The sequence below is a fragment of the Echeneis naucrates genome, chromosome 7 (genome assembly GCF_900963305.1).
Source record: "Echeneis naucrates chromosome 7, fEcheNa1.1, whole genome shotgun sequence".
NCBI classification, from domain to species: domain Eukaryota; kingdom Metazoa; phylum Chordata; class Actinopteri; order Carangiformes; family Echeneidae; genus Echeneis; species Echeneis naucrates.
Genome location: NC_042517.1, coordinates 24,049,963 through 24,074,596, shown reverse-complemented (window position 1 = coordinate 24,074,596; position 24,634 = coordinate 24,049,963). Strand labels below are relative to the sequence as shown.

The 24,634-nt window shown below is 41.2% G+C and overlaps 1 protein-coding gene across 1 annotated transcript; it reads right to left on the bottom strand.

Moving 5' to 3' along the window:
* Positions 1–979: 979 nt before the first annotated feature.
* Positions 980–5,464, bottom strand: cox4i2 (cytochrome c oxidase subunit 4I2). The gene is made up of 5 exons (XM_029506422.1): positions 5,301–5,464; positions 4,004–4,103; positions 3,071–3,235; positions 2,329–2,460; positions 980–1,389 (listed from the first exon to the last, which is right to left on the bottom strand). Exons 2-5 carry the CDS (start codon positions 4,101–4,103, stop codon positions 1,256–1,258), a joined length of 531 nt encoding a protein of 176 aa, XP_029362282.1. The 5' UTR covers positions 5,301–5,464; the 3' UTR covers positions 980–1,255.
* Between the last annotated feature and the right edge of the window lie 19,170 nt (positions 5,465–24,634).

Here is a 24,634-nt window from a genome sequence, read left to right as displayed (position 1 = left end):
AAGGTAAATCTGGAGGCGGTTATTAGTTATCAGGCTCCTCTTCTATGGAACCAACTCACAGTATCAGTCCGGAAGCTGCTCTGAGCACCTCTCAAGGCAGTCGAGGCGGATGGCCTCTCTACCCGATCAGGGTTCAGTCTGAGGTTTCTGCCTCTTAAAGAATGTTTTCCCTTGCCACTGTCACCAAGTGCCTGATCTTGGAGGGAAATGTTGTGTCTTTTTAACAACCATAAAGACTTTGGTCTCGGCCTACTCTATGTGTAAAGTGCCTTGATGTAAATCTGTTATGATTTGGTACTGTATAAATAAACTGTTGTATTTTTATAACTGTTCATTAGAATCACTCAGTCTGTGAATACAGAACTTCAAAGCTTGTAACTATACTTAGTGATATTGGACCTCCAGTGAGGTAATTATTTGTCTCTTGGGTACTTTTATCTCCACCTCTTCTATTTCTGCCCCCTACCTGAACCAGGGTCTGTATCCCATCCCTACTTTTATCTCCACCTCTTCTATTCCCCCCCTACCTGAACCAGGGTCTGTAACCCACCCCGCTTTCACTGGTGCAGTTGGTGAGAGGTCAGAGTAGTTGACAGTAGTGCTGTGTGAGATAGTTGTCTTTGTGTGAGGAGCGGTGATGACTGGCATTAGGGGATGACTCTGGGACGCCAGTGATCACTGTCTAACCTCCTGGAGGTGTTGTGGGACTAACTAGATGAAACACAGACGAAAGGAGGTTCCCACCTGATCACCCCAAACACGTTAACTATCACTGCTCACTGGCCTAGTTAGATATTGTCTGTAGGGCACATACGCAGGGCAAAGTCTGTTGTTAGGGAGTTAGTCAATGAATGTGGTCCATTCTTTTGTCGCGCAGGTTTCTTGTGTTTACTCTGAATTGTGTTGTCAGAGTGTCTGTGAATGTCTTTTTTGGTCATTCAAACTGATTTTATGTCCTACACAAAATAACACAATGACACACAAGTGAATACACAACTTTATTATCACACAGCTCCATAAGCGCAGACAGAGTTATCATGGTGACATGAGGGGGGCAGCTGACTGACGGCCAGAGGTGGCTCAGTAAAATAAAATGGCCCCAGAAATGCTGACAGCAGACGAGCTCCGTCTTTTTAGTGGTATTAATATTTTTAACGCAACATTTAAATTCAGGTTGAGCTCAACAGCAACAGCAACTTCTAGGAGGAGCAGACTCAGAAGAGACAGAGTGATGGTTCCCGACCAACAGCCACCTCTACTTCCACTGGCCCTTCTCTTGGTCCCACTGAGCGCTGATGCCCTGGACTGGGTTCATCCTCATGTCCAGCATCCTCTGCAGCTGTTTGGCCTGCCAGTCCTCATCAAAGGTCCTCGGAGTCTTCGGGTAGACTGAAGGAAAAAGATATGACATCGTTTATCAGCCAATAGGAACACATCTGTACACAAACATCTGTTCACAAACACATCTGTAGACAAGCACATCTGTACACAAACACATCTGCCCACAAACACATCTGCACACTGACACATCTGTACACAAACATCTGTTCACAAACACATCTGTAGACAAGCACATCTGTACACAAACACATATGTACACAAACACATATGTACACAAACACATCTGTTCACTAACACATCTGTAGACAAACACATCTGCACACTAACACATCTGCCCACAGACACATCTGTACACTGACACATCTGCCCACTAACACATCTGCACACTAACACATCTGTAGACAAACACATCTGCACACTAACGCATCTGTAGACAAACACATATGTACACAAACACATCTGTTCACTAACACATCTGTAGACAAGCACATCTGTACACAAACACATCTGCCCACAAACACATCTGCACACTGACACATCTGTACACAAACATCTGTTCACAAACACATCTGCAGACAAACACATCTGTACACAAACACAACTGCCCACAAACACATCTGCCCACAAACACATCTGCACACTGACACATCTGTACACAAACACAACTGCCCACAAACACATCTGCCCACAAACACATCTGCCCACAGACACATCTGTACACTGACACATCTGCCCACTAACACATCTGTAGACAAACACATCTGTACACAAACACATCTGCCCACAAACACATCTGCACACTGACACATCTGACACATCTAAGTTGTTATGAGTCACTTCTTGTTCCTGTGGCCATTTAAAGGACCAGAGCTGTCATTAATGTTAGTAGTCGCTTCACTGACAGGTCAAAGCATCTTGTTGTGAACCAGGCCTCTGAATCAAAGGCAGCAGCACCGAACATGTGATGTTTGTCATCAAATTTATTACCGTAGACTTTCTGCCACCAGACCACCAGGCCGGAGAATGCCAGAAAGAGGAAGACGGTCCCCAGAACGGTCTTCCACTCATCTGACTGCTTCTTCATCTCTGCAAAGGTCTTGCAGAAAGACAGTCGGTACACTGCAGGGGAGCGGGGTATCATAAATAATAAATATTATCAATCAACTGCAGAATGAAAATGTAATTATATTTAAAAAATCCAAAGGTTTTTTCTGCAGTGAAATGTCTCCTGTAGCATAATATCAGTGCAAAAGGAGCCTTTTACTGTGACAGTATTTTGACCTTCTTCATATTAAAAACAATTAAATCTGTTTTATTTACTTATTCATTTTTTGCATCAGAACATAAAGCAGTTGAAACATTACTGCTCCAGACCCAGAGTGGGGGACAGTCAGACTGAGGGGGGAGTAAAGGGAAACCTGGACAAACTGTATATGCTGTTTTATTTAAGAGTCAGAAGAAATTTCAGGGAGATGATACATGTATTTTTATTTTTATTTATTGTTTTGTTGTTGTTGTAATGTTTCAAGCGAAATAACTTTGGTGAGCTCAGCCACTCATTTAATCTCAACTCTTCAACATCACTGAAGCTGCACAACTGAAATAAACTGCATTTACACTAATAATGTCCCTGCACTTTCCAATTCGTTGTTGCCCTGTGTGTGTACATCTATGTCAAGTGTGGATGTGTTTTGTTTTATATAGTGTCTTTTGTTGTGTTGCTGCCTACAGGCGAGTTTCTCCTCCTTGGATAGCTGGCCCCAGGGGCCCTTCTCCTTCTGTTTCAGGCTCTTTTCAGCAGCACTCACAGCCTCTTTGTAGGGTTTGTCAGGCAGAGGTATGCTGGTACGGTCGAAGTAGAGTGGCTTAGACAAATCTGTTGTCTCAGCCACCTCTGTGGGGACAGTAGGGACAGAAGTCAGCACCTGACAAAGCACGGAACATCAGTCAGATGATGACGGTACAGCAGCGCCATCTGTTGCTGTGACAAACATCACCAAACCACTGAGGACTTCAGTTTCAGCGTAAACTCTGGTTGCTGTTCTTCGGTAGATTACATTCCATATCATCAATATTATAGATAGACCTGAGATTTCCAGAGTAGATCAGTAGCATTCTAAATCAGTTTAGTTAAATATTCTGCTTTGATACAATGACATTTTAGGAGGAAATGTACTTTTCACTCAGCTACATTAATTCCCTATGCTCCATTATGTCAAATGAATATAATCATTAATTAAACTAATTAATTGAACTAAAGTTTTAGTTATTTTATTATCTTGCAGACTAAGATTATTTATGCAAAAATAATTGACAAATATATTAAAATGTTTAATTATGTTATTTTTACATATGAATTATTATTCAGATGAGCTCCACCTTTAAGTGTGGACTATTGCGCCAGTAACAATTACCAATAAAACCATTATTCTGAAATGGTTCATTGTGCACTGCGACTGTTCACATTTGATGTTCAGTAAAGGTTTGAATATCTGTAAAAACAATGGAGGTCTGTCATGTGATCAATATGTAGAATTTTTATAATAGCTTTATAGTTGAAGCCCATAATGACACCCACAGGTGCACTTTACCTGTAACACATGAAATGCATTCAACTTTCTGCCATTTTTAGCTGTCAGATTTGGAAAAGTAGGACTCCTACCGTGACCCTGGCTCACCATCTTCGCATTGCTGGTGATGAAGGATGCTGTTGCACGTTTGGTCAGAAGGCCTTCTATGTGCCGAACTGAGAGGTGGAGCATCTGAAAACACACAGGTGTTCATTAACCAATCACAGACATGAGGTGGATTATTCTAGCAATGAACATCAGGCGGCAAGTCCTCTGCTTGTAAAAAGAAATCAAACACACATAGAGATAAAGGTGAACACAAATGGTAGAATGGTAGAACAACTGGTAGAATAACTCTAACTATCATGGATCCATCCTCTGCTTCATAAAGTCAGTCTGTATGAACGTTAAGTACCAGCCTGGGACATTGATGTCAGTGCCAGATGACAGTGACACATCACAGGTCATCCCCAGACCTGCTACTGAAATTGGAAAATATGATTAACCCTCCGGAGTCTATGAAGTACACATCCTTTCTATGGGAAATATTTGAATTGGTTCAGTTTTAAATTTAAATGTTCATATTTGTAACCCATATTTATTAAGTTCAAGTTTTTCAGTTCATTAATCATGTTTGTGGTTTTTATTGTAAAAAAAAAAAAAAAAAAGATATTTTTTTGATGATTTTCATGTATTTTGAGGCCCAGTGTGATAATACAGTAGGTTAAAGTCAAAAACATAATTGTGCTGAAAAAAAAAAAAAAGATGCCAAATATGGGTATGTAAAAAAATGTGTGGTAAAGTATATAAGGCTTAAAGTTTTAGTTTCTCCCACATTGCTTTGTCCTTGCAACTGTCTCTCTCTTGACTGTTGGACACTCCCAAACACACACACACACACACACAACTGAAATGGCGGATTTTGGCATTAAGTCAAAGCAGGAGTCCTTTCTGACCTTCTGACAGGGACAGAAATGAGGGGAATGAGTCTAACTTTATGAAAGCAACAAGCATAAAAAAGTGTCTGATTTTTTTCATGCTGTTTTTCTCTCTGAACATGCTTTATTGCGTTGGGAAAAGGAGAAAGATGTTTGCAATCAGCTGCAAATATTGCTAATTCAGCCTCTCTTCTGTGTTATTTTTTTTCCTGCAGAGATTGCGATGAATTATATGGAGACATGTTTTTAACCAATAATTTATGCCCATTGCATAAATATAACAGGGTTACACCTGACAATTAAGCTCCATCTGTTTCATCGTCTTTTCAGCACGTCCACCTCTCCCAAACCGTGTTAGGGTTAGGAGAGTGGGAGGGTGTCTGCTCTACTCCCTCAGTGCTACTTACTAAAGTGTGTCGACTATTTGAATCAACAAAGACCAGATACTCACGGTAGTTGTTGGGTAGTGCAAGTACAGGCTCAGAAACTGCAACAGAAAAACATCAAATCCTGAGGGAAAAAGGCTGTACAGGCCTGCTTTCCTGTTTCGTCTCTTATCGCCACATAAAAGCAGTGCTGGAATCAACTGGTGGGTGGGTGAGAGAGTCTGGATGGGAGGAAGAGCGAGAAAGAGAGGGCGAGGGAGGGAGAAAGGGAGGGAGCTTAGGAAAGAAAGACCAAACAAGTTCAAGTAAACAATCTAGGAGAGCATGTGAATGGACTGGCAGACTGGAGAGAGGGAGGGAGTTTAGGAAGGACAGAGACCAAACAAGTAGAAGTAAACTATCTAGGAGAGCATGTGAAAGCAGAAGCACTAAAATAGAAAAGGAAGAGAGAGAGAATGGGTTGAGTTAAGTTTTTCAATGAGACAACTCAGGAATAATATCTGTTCTAATCCTCTTTTCAGCTTCTATTCACACAAGACGTTGGGTCGTGTGTGGTGAGGTTACATTAGGACACAGACTGGACTTTATTTTCCATGAGGCAGTGAAAGAGACGTTTGTGGAAGTCAAAGCGGGGAGAAGTCACCACATTTGACCATATCTAATGTCTCCATGAGTGCAGGTTAGCACCAGGTCACCATTGTCTCCCAGTTCTTTGGCCATGAGCCCAATGGATTGCTGATTGTGGAAGGGCCCCAGTAGAAGAGGCAGGAGGAGCAACGGGGTCAGATGAGGACAGGCCTGTTCACAGTAACGCCACACTGCTTGGCTGTGTGCAGAGCCCTCCGCTCTCCTGCCCAAAGTGCAGTGTCAGTTTGATTACACAGAGGAAATCTTTCTTCTAGTGCAAAATTGTATTTAAACTTGCTCCATTGTCTGTGCAGAATGACTCACAAAACAAAACAAACAAAGCATTGGTTAAAATAATGAAAAATAAGGTTAGAATATAAACACCTAAATGAAAAATTGAACACAAACACGATCATTTCTGTGCATTTAATGTCAATTAGACTTGCTGTATAAACAGTCAAACTTATAATGACAGTAATGAATGCAGCTCGGCTGTCTGATATATGGGCCTCTTTCCTTTTAGCTGAGTGTAGCTCAGCTCATTTTAACATAACATGGAAATCAGAAAAATAAGAGTTGCACTGTTACAGTCTCATTCTCTGTTCCACATGCAGAAAGCAGCATACACAAAAAAAAAATGTAGAAAAACAGTGGCAACAAAGTTTCCAAAGGGATACTGTAAAACTACAGTAAATAACTGTATCACAGAACTACATACAATAACTGTAAAAATACTGAGTAGGTTTTTATGATATATATATATATATATTATAGCTGATAAATTACCATTATCTGAGCCATATTCATTTTGTATTATTTTCATGTATTGAAATATGTGTTGTATTATTTTGCTCCATGCCACTAGGGGGCTGCATGTATTGAGGGGCTCAGCCGACCTCTGGGGAGCCCAGGCAGGCCTTTTTATGGAGGGAAACCCAAACACAGGTGTTGCTGCGCTAACAGTTTCTGGACTGTGCCTATGTGCCATTGTGGTGAGCAATTCAGTTCATTATTTTGATTACATATATTATGAGTTAAAGTTTGTTATATGATTCGTAAAATAAACCTGCGAGATAATTGTAAATTGTTCGAGCGCACTGGGTGCATGTCTAAAATCAATCTTCCATATTAGCAAACAGTTCTTGGACTTGTTCCTGGACTTTGTTTAGGACTTGGTCAGTACGATGTAAAATGACATACATATGTCAAAAAACATTAAAATCAGATATCTTTCAGATTAATCTCTTTAAATTCTCTATCTACAGTAATTTAATGATAAAATACTTCTCAAGTACAATAACAATGCTATTACATATAAAAACAAACTAGGTTCATAAAATTAAAGATAAATGTCTGCAAATGTACAGTATTTATGCCATTTTAGAGAAGCAATAGATGAAAAAAACAGCCAATGAAAAGTGGAAAAACAAGCTAAATACATTACAAATGCATCAAAAATAGCTGCCTTTAAGGACAATCCCTGTTAATTAAGGGCATTTAGTAGTCATTTCTTGTCCATCTTCACTGATTTGCTGCATAAATGTGGTTTCCCCAAGTAAAAAAAACAATGACACGTTGTACAAACAAAATATGTGTTTAATCAAATAGGACTTTCTGCACATTTACATTATTACAGTAGTTATTTCAGAGAATTTTGGACAAGGGGAAATTAAACACTGTAGCTCAAAATAAATTTAAAGATGCTATCTGTAAATTTATGGTATTTAACAATCATTTTAGTGAACTGAACAAATATTCACTGGGAGTCATCCTCTATCAGAAATCAAATAATATGTAACCCGTCTCCACTTTTTGTCTCTGTAGTGTCCCGAGGCAGGAGTCAGGACTGGATCTCTGGATCTTTACTGGGCAACTGTGGGAACAGACAGAAACACACACAGACTGTGAACTGTGTGTGAACCAGAAAAGGCTTTTTAACATATGAAACTGAAAATGAACAGACTCATGCAGGACAAGTGTGACATCAGCATTTTGAACATTCATCAGCAGAGAGCAACACAAAAGCGATGAATACTTTATCATTAAAACAGTCATCAGACACAAAACCAAACACAACGATAGCTACCTGCTAACAATAGCTAATGTGAGGGTAGTGATTTATCAGAGGGATGCTAATGTTAGCTCCAAGGCTGTCCACTGGAGGTATGAAATTAATTAAATTATCGTTCCCAGGCATTATCTGGGACACTCAACTCAAACAGTGTTTGGCTGACATGTTCGATGTGGCTGTCTCATACATCCTCCATGAAGATCATCAGTCCATGAGGACACTTCTGTCCCCTGCATGACTGACAGGACGGACACTAACTGTCATTCTTCAGAGTCAGCCGAGTCAGTCTTTAAAATAATATAGTATTATATTATGGATAATTACTTGTAATTCTAAAGTAAAATCTTTAAATTACAGCTCGTATCTGTTAATTTACAGTTATTACATTGTGTTGTGGAAAATGGTAATAAACCTGTAAAACAATACAGAAACGTGTACGTAAAATGACAGTTTAAGATGTACAAATACAATAAATTGTCATTAAAAAACATAATTTTAATGTAATCATAAATTATGGTGAATTAACTGTCATTTTAAACATAAAACCCCAAATTACTGAAAATACCAGTAAATCCACTGGCATTTCATTCTTTTATTGGATAATTGGAAAAATCTGTACAAAATTACAGAACATATCTGGTAACTTTACTTTCACTTTTAATTTTACTTTTCCTTTTTTACTGTGTATGCCTTTTCTCAGAGCTCTATTCAACTTCCTGCTGTCATTCCATATTCAATAAATCAAATCAGATTTATTGGTATAGCACCAGACCGTAACAAAGTTACATCAAGGCACTTTACATATAGAGCAGGTCTAGACCAAGCTCTTTATAAAATGAATTAAAGAGGCCCAACTGATCCCCCGAGCAAGCACTTGGCGACAGTGGCAAGGAAAAACTTCCTTTAAGGAGAAGCAACATTGGGTAGAGTAGGGAAAGAATGAGAGCAGGAGGAGAGGTGCAGCCAGGAACATATGATGCTGCATGAAGTTCATAGAAATATGGAGCAGCAGGCGTTGCAGGAACATGGGTAGTGATGATTCACCACTTGCAGGATGAGGACTGGGAGAGAGAAGAGAGGAGCAGGGTGATGGCCAAAATGCTAAATCTTCTAATCTGCAGAATTTTCTGACTGGTGGATTTAACTATGCAAACAAGAGAGGCTGCTAATATTCCTCTGCCTGTAAAAAAAAAAACGCCTTTTTCAGAGGAGGTATTGCTCTTCGGCCATTGAGGGTGGATTGTACATGGATGCCACTACAGATCTAATCTCCTCACTTCTAAAGACAGATGAAGAGTCCCTTCCAGGTTGGTCTTCCAATCTACACAAACAAGGGACGGGCAGACACAAATTTAGGCAGGTCAGAATCAGATCTCAGGGCCTTTAATTCAGTCCAAGGTCAAAACCAGAGAGGCAGTCCGACAGGCAGAAGTACAAAGTCGTCAGGCAAAGGGCTCAAGATCATAGAACCAGACAGGAAGTCAAAACAGGCAGAGATCCAAATTCGGCAGGCAAAGACTCAGAACCGATAAGTACTCGGCTATAACAACGCTGGATGCTGCTCTAAGACAATCTGGCACTGATACACACGGGCGAAGGGTGAATGAGACACAGCTGAAACACATCAGGGCGGGGGACTGGTGATCACACAGGGACAGGAAGTAAACACAGAGACTATCAAAACAAAACAGGAAACTGAAATGCACACAAAATAAGACAACAAATGACAGACCATGACTTTACTCGCTTACATAGTTGACACTAAGAAAGACAATGAGACACCATTAGATGCGATGATGATGTTTGATAGGCTGAAGGTGGTGGCATCTTTGGACAATAGGATTAGGGAAATGTATGCTGCTTTTGCTGATCATGCAAAAATTGTCCTGTCACCTTTTTCCATTTCCACATGGTTGTTCCTTCAATCCAGGCTACTGTCTGAATTCACAAGCTGATCAAAGTATATTAGTCCTAAATGAATCTGAGATATCTGAATAAAGTAGTCCATCAGACATAAAGATCAACTCTTTGTCAGACAATTCTGATATCTTGCAGTCAAAGTGTGACCCACTCTTAACTAGACAATAATCACAATAACCAATCTCGATAATCCAAATGAATTTATTCTACAGAGTAAATTTGGTCACTTTGATGGCTCCTTCATCCCTCCTATAGCTCACTGGTAGAAACTCAGCAATTGTTAAATATACGTAAAGCTGCTGGCTCAGACTCAAAACGTCCATTTCTAATCAGAAGCAGTTACGGGAGGTTGGGGCTGGCAAATCCAATTTTGAAATTAATCATTCGGTCCTTCTTGCTATCGCGTTTGATGAATTGATTTAACCTGAGGCTGCAGGGTCCTGGTTAGTCTCACCATGGATGTTGGGATCTAATTAACACCAACATTTCTGTCAAACTGTGCCAGCTGTGGTTTGACCGTCTTATTATCACATATAACCCAGATAGCAATCAGAAATTATGCATCGTTCAATGTCTGCAGCTTGATACTGAATACGTCATACTTCTTACTGCCTGTTGCTCACTGGCTGATCATATCAGGCTGAGACATATTCCCCTGCGACTGTGCCACAATCTGTAAGCGTCTTCACTCCTGAATGATTTGTCTCAGTGGATGGTTCCTGGGTACAGGAATATACATTTTGGTAGCTGGATGATTGAGAATCGCTGACATTGCCGGGCTGCCCTGGATTTGGGTGGAAAAGAATAGTCTTGGCTATTGGTTATTGATTATTGTACAGTGTTGTTTTAAAATAAAATCTTTCTTTGTCAAACAGCTAATTGAATTCTGAATTCTTCTTGAAGTGTATCTATTATTTTCAGTCTTGTGCTATTTGCAAGTGCTCCAATACTGTTACCTGACACCCATTTATAATACTTTGTGTTTTATGTAAACACAGAATGCTTGTGTGGCAATCGAGCTGTATTATTTGTTAAACTAACTGGTGGAAAGTACTGCAGCTAAGTGTATTTACCTAAGCACAGCACATTCAACACATTGTCATGAGTGCATTCATGTTGACAATCACTCAGAGTCACAGTGGCATGTCTGGGGAGAATTTTTGAATAGTCTAAATTTAATAATTTACTGACGCTGTTTCCATTCACTTCTACTGGGTTGAACATAGAAAATACAAAGCCTAGAAAATGAAACTCATTTCTCAACTCATTTGAGTGGCCTCAAATGAGGAGGCCCCTGTTAGTTTAATTGTAAGTCACAGAAGCATCCACTAGAGGGCAGCACCTGACAAACCTTTGAGGTAGCTCACTCACTCACTCACTCATCTTCATCCGTATCACGGGGCTGCTGGAGCCAATCCCAGCTCACATTGGGTGAGGGGCGGGGTACACCCTGCACCCTGGACAGGTCGCCAGTCCATCACAGGGCCAACACACAGAGACAGACAGAGACCAACAACCACTCACACTCGCATTCACCTATGGTCAATTTAATGTCGCTAGTTAACCTAAACATGATGTCTTTGGACGGTGGGAGGAAACCAGAGTACCCGTAGAAAACCCACACAGACACGGGGAGAACATGCAAACTCCACACAGAAAGGCCTCAGGCCAGTAACCGAACCTGCGACCTTCTTATTGTGAGGCAACAGCACTAACCACTACGTCGCCTTTGAGGCAGCTGCAGATGTAAAATCAGAATCAGGAATAATTTATTATTCCCCGTGGGATCTTTGATGCAACCTGGCAGAAAATTACATTTTGCAGGAACTATTGTTGGTTAAGACACAACATGGGTCATTCTGACAGTGCTGGATAATGAGCCAAATGGCCAAAAATCCAAAGCTAAATTGCTTCAGTTCTCATTAAAGTAAGTCACGTTTTATCGGGTAACTGAGACTTCATCTGTTACCGTTTGAAAATTCATGAACTTTAATGATACCCTGCCATGTTCAGAAATACTCTGCCTTGTTCCCTCAAAGCCAGAGCACGCTGCTTATCCTGGTTTTCTTCTTTTGATGGTTAGCACAGTTGTGCCAGTGAGTGCCCCTTTCTTTCAATATCTTCAACCAGCCTCATGCTGCATGACCAGCTGGGTTTTCAGCTTCCTGGAAAAGCAGCTGAAGCCAAAAAGCAGAATGTGATTGGGATTCAGCAAATTTTCCAGAAAGGCGTGCAAAAGCAGCCTCAGGGATCATTAATTGATCAAAAATCAAGTGAGTTTATCTCTCCTGGCAGAAATTCATTTTGATGAGGCAGCTCCCTTACTGACACAAAGACGCCACGTCTGTTATTACGAGACAGCAGCTGCAAGTACAAGCAAACACAGTGGGGCACACGTCCTTCATTCAATTATGGAAATTAGGTGAGGACTGTGACGCTGCAAATAACCTCTAATCTACCCCCCCCCCTCCAAAAACACACTTTATGCTTTATCTTTTGTAGGGTTTCACCCCAGTCTGACCCCCAGCCCACCATCTCCTGTCCCATTAGAATTGGAGATGTTTCTCTATCTCTCTTGAGGAAACATTTGCCATCCATCACCTCTCCTTCCCCCTTTGTGTAGCCCCCACCCATCTCCCATTTACACAACAATAAAGCAGCAGAAACAAGGATTGAAGCAGAGTAATCAGCTCACAGCGTCAGGTTGGAGTCAATCTGGCACGTTAACCAAGCGACACAAAACGGCAGTCACACGCCTCCCGAAAACAGTTTCTGACATCCTGAGAAAGGACATCATCCCGCCACTTGCTTACAGTGACGCTGCTGCCCACTGAAAAAGAGGGGGATTGTTATCTATCATCTCTGTTTAGATGAAGCTTTGTCACATTGGCATCACGAATTTGGTGCTGTGCACCTCTACAGGAAAGAGACTGAGGGTGGCCCAATCTTTTCGATTTTACTGTGCTTTTCAAAATTTTCTCTCCAAAGATTTTCTTTCATCTCTACATACATAACAGAGCAACAGCTTACTCATCTGAAGAGAACCAGCTGGACAGAAAGACAGAAGCAGTGAGTGCTAAGCGTCTGTTCATCAGTCATGAGAATGGCTCGCAAGAAAACCTTAATTCCTCTAACATGGTGTATGTAGGTCACAGAGAGCAAAAAGCCTGGTGTGATGGTGTGTGGCCTAGCATTGTTCTCCCACCTCCTCCTCTCTGCATGTGCAAGCCCCAGACCTTGTCTGGCTTGCTGTCACCACTGAATGTCAGCATGTCCAGACTTGCTGCATTTGGCCTTGTCCTTCCTGTAGAACCTGCCTGCACCTTGGCAGAACGGGATTGTGTGTGTGTGTGTGTGAGTGAGAGTGTAGGCACGTGAGTTTGCATGATTATCCGTCCCCTCCACTTCCACCCTTGAGGCATTGTGTGTAACTGGGTCATCCTGCCATCGCTCCCATGCTAATGATGTAGCTCCTCCTCCTCTTCTCATCTTTTCCTCTCCTCTTCATTAGTCCTCCTCCTGATTGCTTCTGCTATATTCTGCTCTGCTGCTTTGTTTTGCATTGCTGCGCCCTCTGCTTTCGCCCCCTTATTGGCACCTCCTCAAACAACACCGATGCATGACTAGGATTGAAAGGAACTGGGAAGTGGCCATGATTGACTGTTTGCTCTGTGTGCATACTCCGTGGCAGTGGCCAAATGCACAACCTATATTTCTTTATTTGATCCTTTCCTGCCTGGTCTGCAAAATAACAATCATCCCCAATTCTATGTAGCATCCATCCGTCCATCAGTTTCTTACCATCTGACTGAGTTGCCATTGCAGCAGTAGTAGGCTAAGCAATGTTCCTCATTCCCAGCCACACCCAGGCCTGATCGGATCCATCCAGCATATTTTGGATGTCAGACACCCACACAAACCCTCCTCAGGAAGGCATCTGAAAGAGATATCCAAATCACCTCAACTGACCCCTTCTTCAGGGAGCAGCAGTTCACTCTCAGTTCGCTCTGTTCAGACAGAAAGCAAAGGAAAGTTTTGCATGTGACATTCAACCAGCGGTCCATTTATACTTAATTTCCCCAAACAACCACTATCCCCCCTGCACAGACAATGGCTTTAAGATAGCCATGTACAAACTGACTTTATCTGTGGGAGCTCACCGGGTGTGGGTTCTTGTGGTTTCTTTTTTCCTCTCATCTCTTTACATCAGTGAAGAACGCTCATAAAGCTGTCCAATGTACACAGATTTTGTTTAACCCATATATGTTTGTTTTTAGATCAGTGTGCACTACTGTGGGTGAATTTGGCTCTAACTCTGTCTCTCTCATTAACATTGCTTTCTGTTCTCACAGAAAAGGGGATGATTCCAGCCATCCCGCAAAGGAAATTTTGAATTTTTTATTTATTTATTTTTTTTTTCAAATGAAATGCTGCTTTTGCCAATACTGCAGCAAAAAATTCACAAAAAAGATAATTGTTGTTGTGGTGCAATTGCAACAGTGGAGGACTCAACATATTCCAAGGGGTTGTAGTCTCATGACTTTGAGTTTCTTGAAGAAAAGGACAAAAAAGATCTCACAGTAACGTACACTTTATGTGCTAGAAAGCCAGGATTTCCAATTTTCAAATTCATTAATCTTGAAATAATACAATACTGTAATTCAGAGGGGCAATATTTACATAGTAACCACTGCTTGTAATTCACCTTATAACCAGAGATGAAATTGGCCCCGAGCTCTCAGCTCTGCCTCCTCACCTCGGCAGTATAGCCTTCCTCTGCTTCTAACTTTATAATATTCATGGCTGTAGCTCCCACTATATGACTTTTTTACCCCCTCAACCCAAACCCTAATCTGACTCTACACAGATTGTTCACTTAGCTAACTGTTAGCAAATGGTGAAAAGAGGGTGGTTAGTTTTCAGTTTTCGTTTGATTAATACTGTAGAGAAGACTGCTCTGTTCTTGGATGACAGGCTCTTGGTTTGATGTTTACGCCCCCGGACAACATCTCTCTTGGGCAGGACAGGAGCTGGCTGGCTAGTTCATTTATAAACTGGATCATACAACTGACAAATATTTTCCTTTTTGAGGAGCAAACTTTGGCCTACTGCTGAGGGCTTTGGGTAAATTCCCAGTTTCATAGACTTACTTTACAGTCAGTTGTACTTACATTCAGTATCTACATTCAGGTCTGACTGTGAGTGGTTGTCGGTCTCTGTCTGTCTCTGTGTTGACCCTGCAATGGACTGGTGACCTGTCCAGGGTGTACCCCACCCTTGCCTAATGTGACCTGGGTTCCAGCACCCCCCATGGCCTGGAAACGGAAAAGCAGTAGAAAATGAACGGAATGAAAAATAAAGTTCATCAGTACCATGCTGTGACACAGTACATCATCATCAGCAGATCATCTTCCTTATATCTGTTCACGAGATGAAAAACTTCCAGTGTTTACTTTTCTACTGTGGAAGTAGGAAAAGGGATTAATCAGCAGCATTGTCTCTGTTTCCTCCGTCATACTTTCTCTTTCTTTCTCCCACTGACTGCTCTTGTTAGTTTCTATTTTAAAAATAGTTTTTTTTAATAGATCTGTTTAGGTGTGATAACATTGTCTTTGTTTGCAGGCTTGGCACTGTCATGTTTCAACTGGGCAAGGTGTCTACCCTTGTTCTATGGCTGGAGAGTTTCCCTCATCCAGGAAAACAGTGTTAACTGTTGGCTCCATCGGATAAAGAACAAAAGCACTCTTCTTTCACATCTGTGTTTATCTTCACACAAGACCATCAGATGTTGGGGAAAAATCAGGTTAAGGGAGGAAATTCAAGACTCTACTGACGTGCCCTGAATAACAAAATTATTGCAAAATGTGATTAAACATGACGTACTGGTCACTGCCCAACTCCGATGGGGCCCCCCAAAGTGGAGCCTGCATGCCACCCCTATACTAAAACCATTCATATTTGGGTTAACTCTAAATTGTCTAAGTCTGAGAGTGAGTAGATGTTAGTCTCTGTATGTCTGTATATGTTGGCCTCGCCCTTGCCGGAAAGTGAATGGGATTGGCTCCAGCACCCCAGAAAGTGAGAGAGAGAGATCATGTTTAAATGGTGTAACTCATGAATCAGATTTCTCCTCTCTTGTCTGCTACAATCACTATCAACTTCAACATATGTAAACTCAGTGCAGTATGAAGACTATAATAGGGACACTGTGATGTCACCAATTGATTTATCAGTTGCTGTTATGAAACCTCCAGCAGTTTATAATTTGTCTATCACATTAATTTGCAGGAGAAGGTGGAACTACATGGTAACCCCCCCCCCCCCCCCCCCCCCCCCCCCCTGTTGTATTGATGACTTTAAACTAGAAACTCACTCACTCATCTTCTACTGCTCCTCTGTTTCTGGGTTGCGGGGGTTGCTGGAGCCAATATCAACCAATGCTCCAGGTGATGGCGGTCACCAGACTATCGCAGGATGAAACTAGAGACTGAGACCATTAAATGTTTCATGACCTAATAAATTAGTACAACCTAAAATGTCATATATTCATACCATATATAGTGAAATAGCTTATAAACTATGTAGAAACATGATGTAGACATTCTTAAGCCAAAGTGCAGCAGCTGACTAGTTCCTCATACATCAGTTACATGATACATTATCTGTCTGGCTCTGAGCTCTGCAACCATGATACCATTTAGAATCTGGAGCATTTGATCATACATGCACCAGATAATAGAGTCTTGGACTGATACTGGATGGACATTCAATTTAGATAGTTTTGTTAAATTAGGTTTCAAAACGTAGATGAGCAATGTCAATGCTTCTCCGGCTTTGGCCTTTTTTATGGGCATCAAATCAAGCCACTTTTCATTTTACACAATATTACAACAGAAGTACTGATATTCATGTGGTGCCTATCAGACACAACAATGGGCAACAGTGACAAAGAAAAACTCCCTTTTAAGAGGTGGTGGGTGGCCAGCTGCCCGGTGGCAGGCCTGTCATCCTTAAACTGAGTCTCTTTAAATTTCAATTTACATGAATCAGGTCCTTCCACAGTGAGCAAAAGCAGTAAAAATCGTGTTGCTACCGATGATAATTCATCTAATTGAGCCATGTTATTAGTATACACAACCCCAATAAAGTACCATTCTGGCTTTTTGTAGCATGACTTTTAGAACTATCTACCTTTTAAAGCAATAGGAAAAATCTTGACTATAGTTGGGAAGAAAGGAAAATGGTTTTGCTCCAGAGTATTCATGCAGGGCTGCTTTTAGTGCTGATGTGTTGGTTGGTAACTGTGGCAGCGAGGGGTCTGCTGTGCCTTTGCCCTTAGAGCGGTGAGCCCTTCTCTGTGAATTAGCCAAGGTTTAGTCCTCATGATGGATCACCTGTCGACAGGGTTCTGACCAACTGGGGTTCCCAGCTACATACCAAATAACTTAATACCAATTAATCTACAACCCTGCTCTGCTCTGCCACCTCGGTGAATGGGCTCTGGACAAATGTAGTGGAAGTGATTCAGATCCTGCCCTCTGTAATTGGTGCTAATGTTACTTTTGAAGGGGACATGACAAACAAAGGAATGCTGGTTTGTCAGCATTCTTCATTCATAGTTAAGGTGGTTTATCATGATGACACAGTGCAGTCATTTAGTACTTATAAAGCCTAGGCGCCTCATTGCTTACTCAAAGTAAATGATTTATTTAGTGTTAATAGCCAAATTGCTTGGTTTTCAATGCATGTATCTATTGAGCTAACAAGTTAGGTCCTTAGCATACAATTTTTAGCGTATCAACTTAACTTTTGTGGAGTTCTTCTGTCTCCCAATCCACCACTAAACTCCTAAAATAGAAAACTGTTCTTACTGTGCGTTTACATTCAGAGAAAAAGCGGTAGAAGATGGATAGTCATTTATTCATCTTCAACCGCTTTGCTGTTTCTGGGTCTCGGGGGTGCAGGAACCAATCCCAGCTCACACTGGGTGAGGGCGGGGTCACCCTGGACAGGTCACCAGTGACACCAACAACCACTCACGCTCTTGTTGTGGGGTAACAGCACTAACCACCATGCTGCTGTGCTCCCCGTATCATATTGTTTCTCTGTATATTTATTGTTGCTGTTACTGTTTTCATTAATGTCATATTAATAAAATTCATGTTAGTCTTTCTCCTGCTCTCTATTCCTCAAACCAACTGGTTGAGGAACATTGTTGCCCTCCCTCCTTATGATTTTGCATTTTTTCAAGTTTTTCCTCCCCAGTATTGCCAAGTGCTGCTCCTAGGCAGGAATTGTTGGGCCACTGTCAATCAAAATAATAACTGTACACTGTAAATAATAACAACAATAGACTCAGACCATCAATCAATCAAGCTGCATCTGCATTTTTAGTACATTTGAACATTTTCTGAGGTTTTACCTTTTTGGTTTTAAATACATAGCAAAAAAAAAGAAGCATGAGAAGTGGTGAAATCCCTCGGCCACTAGAGGAATAAGGCTGACTCATATTCAGGTACTGTACAGTTATGTCAGTGGAAAGTAAACTCTGCTGCAGGGTGCAGCCACACAGCATGTCAGTGGTCCTGGATCAAACTCTATTAAATTGGTTTGTTGTTGATATACTGTAAATTATTATATCAATATGCTGAGTTGACCTGACAATTGCACATTAAAACATCTTCACATGCAAAGGCCTCACATTCCATTTTTACATGTTTGCACTACAGCGTCAAATCACGTTAAGATGACAGTGCATGAGATCTGTGACTAGTGTGACTTGTGATTAGCACTATGGCCACACTGTGTTCAAAACTTGATGATGCCGCCCGTCTCAAAAAGAAAGTAATCAAACAGAGGAGGATGGCTCCCTGGTATAATTCCCAAATCCGTGCCTTAAAGCAGACGTCACGGAAATTAGAAAGATATTGGCGTTCCAGTAAGTCAGAAGAGTCTCACAGAGCCTGGAAAGACAGCTTAAAAACAAATAAAAAAGTTCATATTACTCAGCACTCATAGAAGAAAACAAGAACAACCCGAGGTTTCTCTTCAGCACTGTAGCCAGGCTGACAGAGAGCCATAGCTCAGCTGAACCCCTTAGCTCTTATGGACTTTTTTACAGATGAAATTATAACAATCAGAGAAAGAATTCATCAGCTCTTACCTACATTAGACAATCTTCTACTGAATACAGCAACTCCTGAATCAACTGCAACGCTTCTTTTACATCTGGAGTCATTCTCACTTCTGAATCTCTCAGAGCTAGCTTCTATAGTCTCATCATCCAGGTCATCAACATGTCAATTGCTATCTCCAGGAGTAGAGCAATGAGTGCTGACTCAGTGGTATGGTAAGGTGACCTGTGAGGCATAAGGACATAAGGAGACAGAATATCCTTGAAAATACTGTAAAAACACTTAAAGGATTGATTCAACATTTTTAGGAAAGCTTCTTAATCACTTCCTCACAAAATAAAAGCTCACGATCACTCTCAGCCTTTGTCAACTATAAGATAAGTACAGTATCTCCTCTGCCAGGAGATGACCAGTTTAGCATAAAGATTACAAACGAGGACTAACAATTACCAAAGCTCTGTCCAAATTTATCAAATACTCCTTTACGGCTCACGGATGAACACATTTATTTTGTTTGTTTAATACTTATAAAGCTGGGGTGTAAAATTGACAATTTTTGATATCATGGAGCATTATGTGTTTACTATTTTATGATTATGACTTTCAGAGTCTGTTGTTTACCACTTAATCATCAAAGAGTCTGTGAAGTGGAATTACACAACTGTTATGTCACGTTTCAGAGATTGGCCCAAAGTTAAATGGTTTCTCACAAGCTTTAGTCTACCTTTATTGCTGCATCACAAATCACTGTCACCAAGAAAAACCAAAACATATAACTTTCTTTCTTTCTTTTTTTTTATTACAAAAACATTCATTTTTGCCCAATAGTTTTGCTGTTAGTTGCTCAGCTGATTGGACACCAAATGCTTAGAATGAGGAGCCTCTAAATGGGACAGGCTTGTCTTGCCACTGTGACGTATTTGGTCTTCAAATGTAGCCTGCAGTGGATGCAGCCTCTGGATTGGTACACTATGCGACACTATTTATTGGCTGTCTTCCTCACTCCACTTCTGGCCTTGTGCATGACTGTCTGTTGTCAGGTTGCAGCTTCATTGAAATTATTAGTATTGATAGGGGATTTTATTCAGTTGTAATTTCCAGCACTTTTCCCCTGCTTAGTTGGCATTCTTTGAGCTCTTCTTTTTAGCTCAGCTGCTAGAAATTCTACAAATCTCAATTTTGGAATTACAAGTCAAAAGCTCAAGTTGCCAGTCTTTCTTAGTCAGTTGCTTGTGATTTTGAGTTTGAACACCAAAGGAGGTTTCGACTTGATCGGAAAATCACAGCATGATGATTCTGGTTTAGATTAAACAGTAATGATATAGTGTTTGAAATATTTGTGAGCTTTAGACAGGCTGGTATATGGAATTCGTTATCTTTGGGCATAGCAAGGCTAGCTATCCACAATACATGCTACATAAAGCTACTTAGTGGCTGGATTAAGCTTCAGCTCCAGCTTCACATGTGAGCAAGATTCCTTCATTAGTCCTTCTTATACGCTCATCCACATGAAAGCAGGTGAATTATTTCCTTGCCACTGTAGGGGCACTGTTTTCGGAGACACTCATAACATTTTGTCAGATCTTTGTATCCACACTGAGGACTTACTGATTTGACTGTGAAAACTTTCCCTTTTATGGACGTTATTGTGAAGTTCATGGGGCATATTCAAAGCACACGTTTGTCAAACTGCTGATTTCTCTGTCTTTTCCAACAAGTTTTACTTTGCTACCCCTCTGCCAAGAGGTTTTTGAGCCCACTTATTTGACATAATGTAGGTTGGCATTGTGGAAAGTGTTTCAATATTCCCCTTTAACTCCTGTTGCTGTGAAGTAAGAGGAAGTGAAGTTGTATGACCTACTTTTTGTATGTGGTGCATTGGTGAAAAAGGAAAAAAAAACAACACTTTTCTAAAATAACAACTAACTTTTAGGAGCATAGAGGAGAAGAATGGGGAACTGATGGAGGATGAGAAAGCAGAGTGATGATGCCTTATACCTTCCCATGGGACTGGGGATATATATGTGTGTCCTGAGGGTGGAGGTTTTCTGTCCCCTGGGCTCTGACCCTGACTCTACCGTTAAACCCAGACCCTCTATCACATGTCCATGGCTAAACACCATACTAAGAATGTAGGTGGGGGTCTGATGGACTGGGACCCCCAAAGGCAGTTAGATCAATGTGTGTGTGACAGAGACCTCTAAAGTCATGTGTGTTTATGTGAGTTTGACCAAATGAAGAGTGTGTTACAACAACAGTGGCAGTGTTGATGGAGGGGGATTCAACACAAAGGATCCTAGAACATGCAGCTCTGACCTGCCACCTGGAATGTCTAGTTGCACCCATCCACCCCCTCTCCTCCATCCTGCCAGTCCTTCTACCCCCACCCCGTCTACCTCCATCCGTTTTTTTCCTCTCTGGGGGTCATCCCTCTCTCAGATGGAGGTGAAGAGCAGCAGCTGGTTGTCTGCAAAGAAAGGAAGCGGAGGTAGCAAAAGAATGGATGAGGGGACGAGTAAGTGGAGCAGAGAAAATAAAAAGAAAATTGATCTTATTTATGCGTATTCACTAACCTTTGGCACAGATTTGCAGTGCTGTCAGATATCTTTGACTATAACAGTCATTCATTCATCTTCTAATGCTTATCGGTTTCCAGATTGCAGGTGGTGCTAGAGCCAACCCCAGCTCACATTGGGTGAGGGTGGGGTTGCCAGTCCCTCACAGGGCCAACACACAGAGACAGACAGAGACCAACAACCATTCATACTCACATTCAGACCTACGGACAGTTTAGAGTCACCAGTTAACCCAAACATGATGTCTCTGGATGGTGGGAGGAAACCCAGGCAGACACAGGGCGAACATGCAAACTCCACACAGAAAGGCCCCGGGCCCCAGGCCTCCACAGTCAATTTATCAAATTCATTACAGATTAACAAGTAGTACAACTCATAGCTGAAAAGCTTAAGCATGTTTTGATATCCAAATAAAAAAAAAATGCTCTGGACTCAAAGGAATGTTTTCATATTTTGGAAAATTTGCTTTTTCCCTTCACAAGAGTTGGATGAGATTATTGACACCAGTCACAAGTAATGTCTGTCAACAGATTTGAAACCAGCAAGTGAGCGGTTAGCTTGATGAAAAGACTGCAAACAAGGAGAAATATTTAGCCTGATGAATGGTTAACAGCATCTCTAAAACCCCTTAACAAAACCTACATTTAACAATATTATATGCAGTTTTACAGAAGGTTGACTAATGACTGAACAAGATTCCAGGAAGTAGTGGCCTAGTAGGACAAGCGATCCAGCAGATAGCTCAGACTGTCTGTTATTGTACAATTTGTTTGGTAACCACACCATAGCCCTGTGGAGGAAGTGTTCTCTGCCTGGCCAAAACCATGTTTGGATTCCAAGTGACTCTGAGTGAACCAGGGTTCAGATGAGCAAAGACAACAGCGGCTAACAGCAAGTTAGGGGTTTCATTCATATCTGAACTGGGCTGGTAACACGCTGTACTACTGTCTTGATATTTGAGCCAATCTTCAGGTGTTTACCTCTTCACTTAGCAATCACCTTTGCATTGGATGAACCATTTTTCTCTGTGAAAAGAAGTTGAACCAAGGGCGACACGAACCAACTTCACCAGCTCATCAATTGTTTGGAACAAACAAACAAACAAACTATTGATTTGAAAATGTTTCCTCTCCTTCTACATTAAGCTAAAATTAGGAATCTGTCTCCATCTATCTTCCTAAAAACAACAAATATGAGTATGATACCAAAAACTATATTCCCTATTTTACCAGTGAAATCCTTCCAAAAATATCATTAAAAACACATGTGTAAAGAATGAAAAACTCAAATCAGGGTTATAAATAGACTATTTGCAAGTTTTGTGACTGTTACACAGCAGACTTTAGCAGCCGGTTACTCACTTTTCAGGCAAAGGGTTTTATGTTTAAAATAAAACAATGCAAAAGTATTCAACTGGGACGAACTCATCAGCATGCTAACTTTTAGAATCTAACTAGAATCATTGGGAGAAACAGAAGAAAATATAGCATATAAATATAGCAAGTAACAATAAAGTTACTTGCCATTGCTGCACACTCTTTGAAAGGAAACAAGTGAAGCTTGAAACTGAAACTGCTTTTAATGCTAATGTTCAGTATGTAACAATAACAACATTTACAAATGGCTCCTTTAGGACACAAAAATTTAATTGTTTCTGTTTCTTTTATGTACCACCAAGTTTTTTTTTTTGTCATTACTTCCTCATTGTCATTATTTTTTATCTAGTCCTTATGCCTGTTGACTTGCAACCAGTCCCCCACCACCAAGGATGTCTGTAGTTTCCCCAAGGGGACCTGCTGCCAAACTGTGGTAAATCACCATCTGTCCCAGCTCTGTGATCATCTGACCTCAAAGTGTCAGCCTTGACCCTTAACCCTGCACCTCCACACGTGCCTGCTTGCCTCTTACCCTGCACATACACACTTGGTTCTTGAATGGATGGATATGAATGTAATAAATAAAAAAAGTGAATATGCACCCATTCAGATGGTGTTGGTCGATATTTCCTGCACTTTAATAAATTTACATTAATGTTCGAGGTAACAAATGATACACATCCCCAAACAAAATTATTTGCAATGTAAATTGATACATTATCAATATACAAATAATCATATTTAGATTAATGGAGACCTGCCATTTTTCATCTCCACAGAGCATAGCCCTTTTCCAGTCTAGATGTTAACTGATGTTCTGATGTTCCTATATAATAGGACTGGATGCAACTGGATGCTCAGAGAAAACTGTTCAGAAAGACTGGTGTGGTCTACCCTCCCTTGCGGAAATTATACCCTTCAAAACAACCCTTTCTGTGCTTCTTCAAGTGCAGTTTTTCAGTTTTTTGGAAAACAAACAATATTCCCATGGCACAGGCAGATATTCCAGATGTGGTAACTAACTTCTGCAAAGCTGTAGATAACAAGAGGTAGAGATAATGAGCTTTTGTTGTGATTTGCCTGAATTGACCATTGTCAACATATTTTTAGGGGAAAAGAGTGGTATATAGTTAAAATGGACAGAAATGTGTGTGGTTTCTCTCTATAGTTTTTTTTTTTTCTGTTCAATCACAACCTTTCTGTTAAAGTTGCGAAATGGCTTTAGTTGGTTTGGTTTTTCTCCTACTTTTCCTGCTTTTTGTAACTTGGAAGATCGCCGCCGGCAGTTGCGGCAGTTGGTTGCGCTGTGTAAACCCGCGCTGTTGCCTGGAGACCGGCCTGTGGTCCCGCAGGAGCTACGGAGGAGACGCCGGGGCTGCAGGTCCGGAGCGAAACGGAGGGAAAAAAGGAGAAGACACAAACCGGCGGTCCCAGCGATCATAACGGGGAACTTGAGGTCTTTGGGGAACAAGACGGACGAACTGGCAGCGCTTGTGAAGACCCAGAGGGAATACCGTGACTGTAGCATATGTTGCTTCAGTGAAACATGGCTGCACTCGCACATCCCGGACAGCAGCGTTGAGGTCCCAGGTTACAGTTTGGTACGGGGAGACAGAGACTTTTCCAAATGCCATGAAGGAACGTCTCTATAACCCAGACATCGAACTGCTGGCTGTAGGAATGCGCCCTGTTATT

Coding starts and splice junctions, on each gene's coding strand:
- cox4i2 (XM_029506422.1), bottom strand. CDS start 4,103: ATGCTCCACCTCTCAGTTCGGCACATAGAAGGCCTTCTGACCAAACGT. Junction 2,461..3,070: donor CAAGGAGGAGAAACTCGCCT/GTAGGCAGCAAC, acceptor GCTCCCCTGCAG/TGTACCGACTGTCTTTCTGC. Junction 1,390..2,328: donor CTGGTGGCAGAAAGTCTACG/GTAATAAATTTG, acceptor TTTTTCCTTCAG/TCTACCCGAAGACTCCGAGG.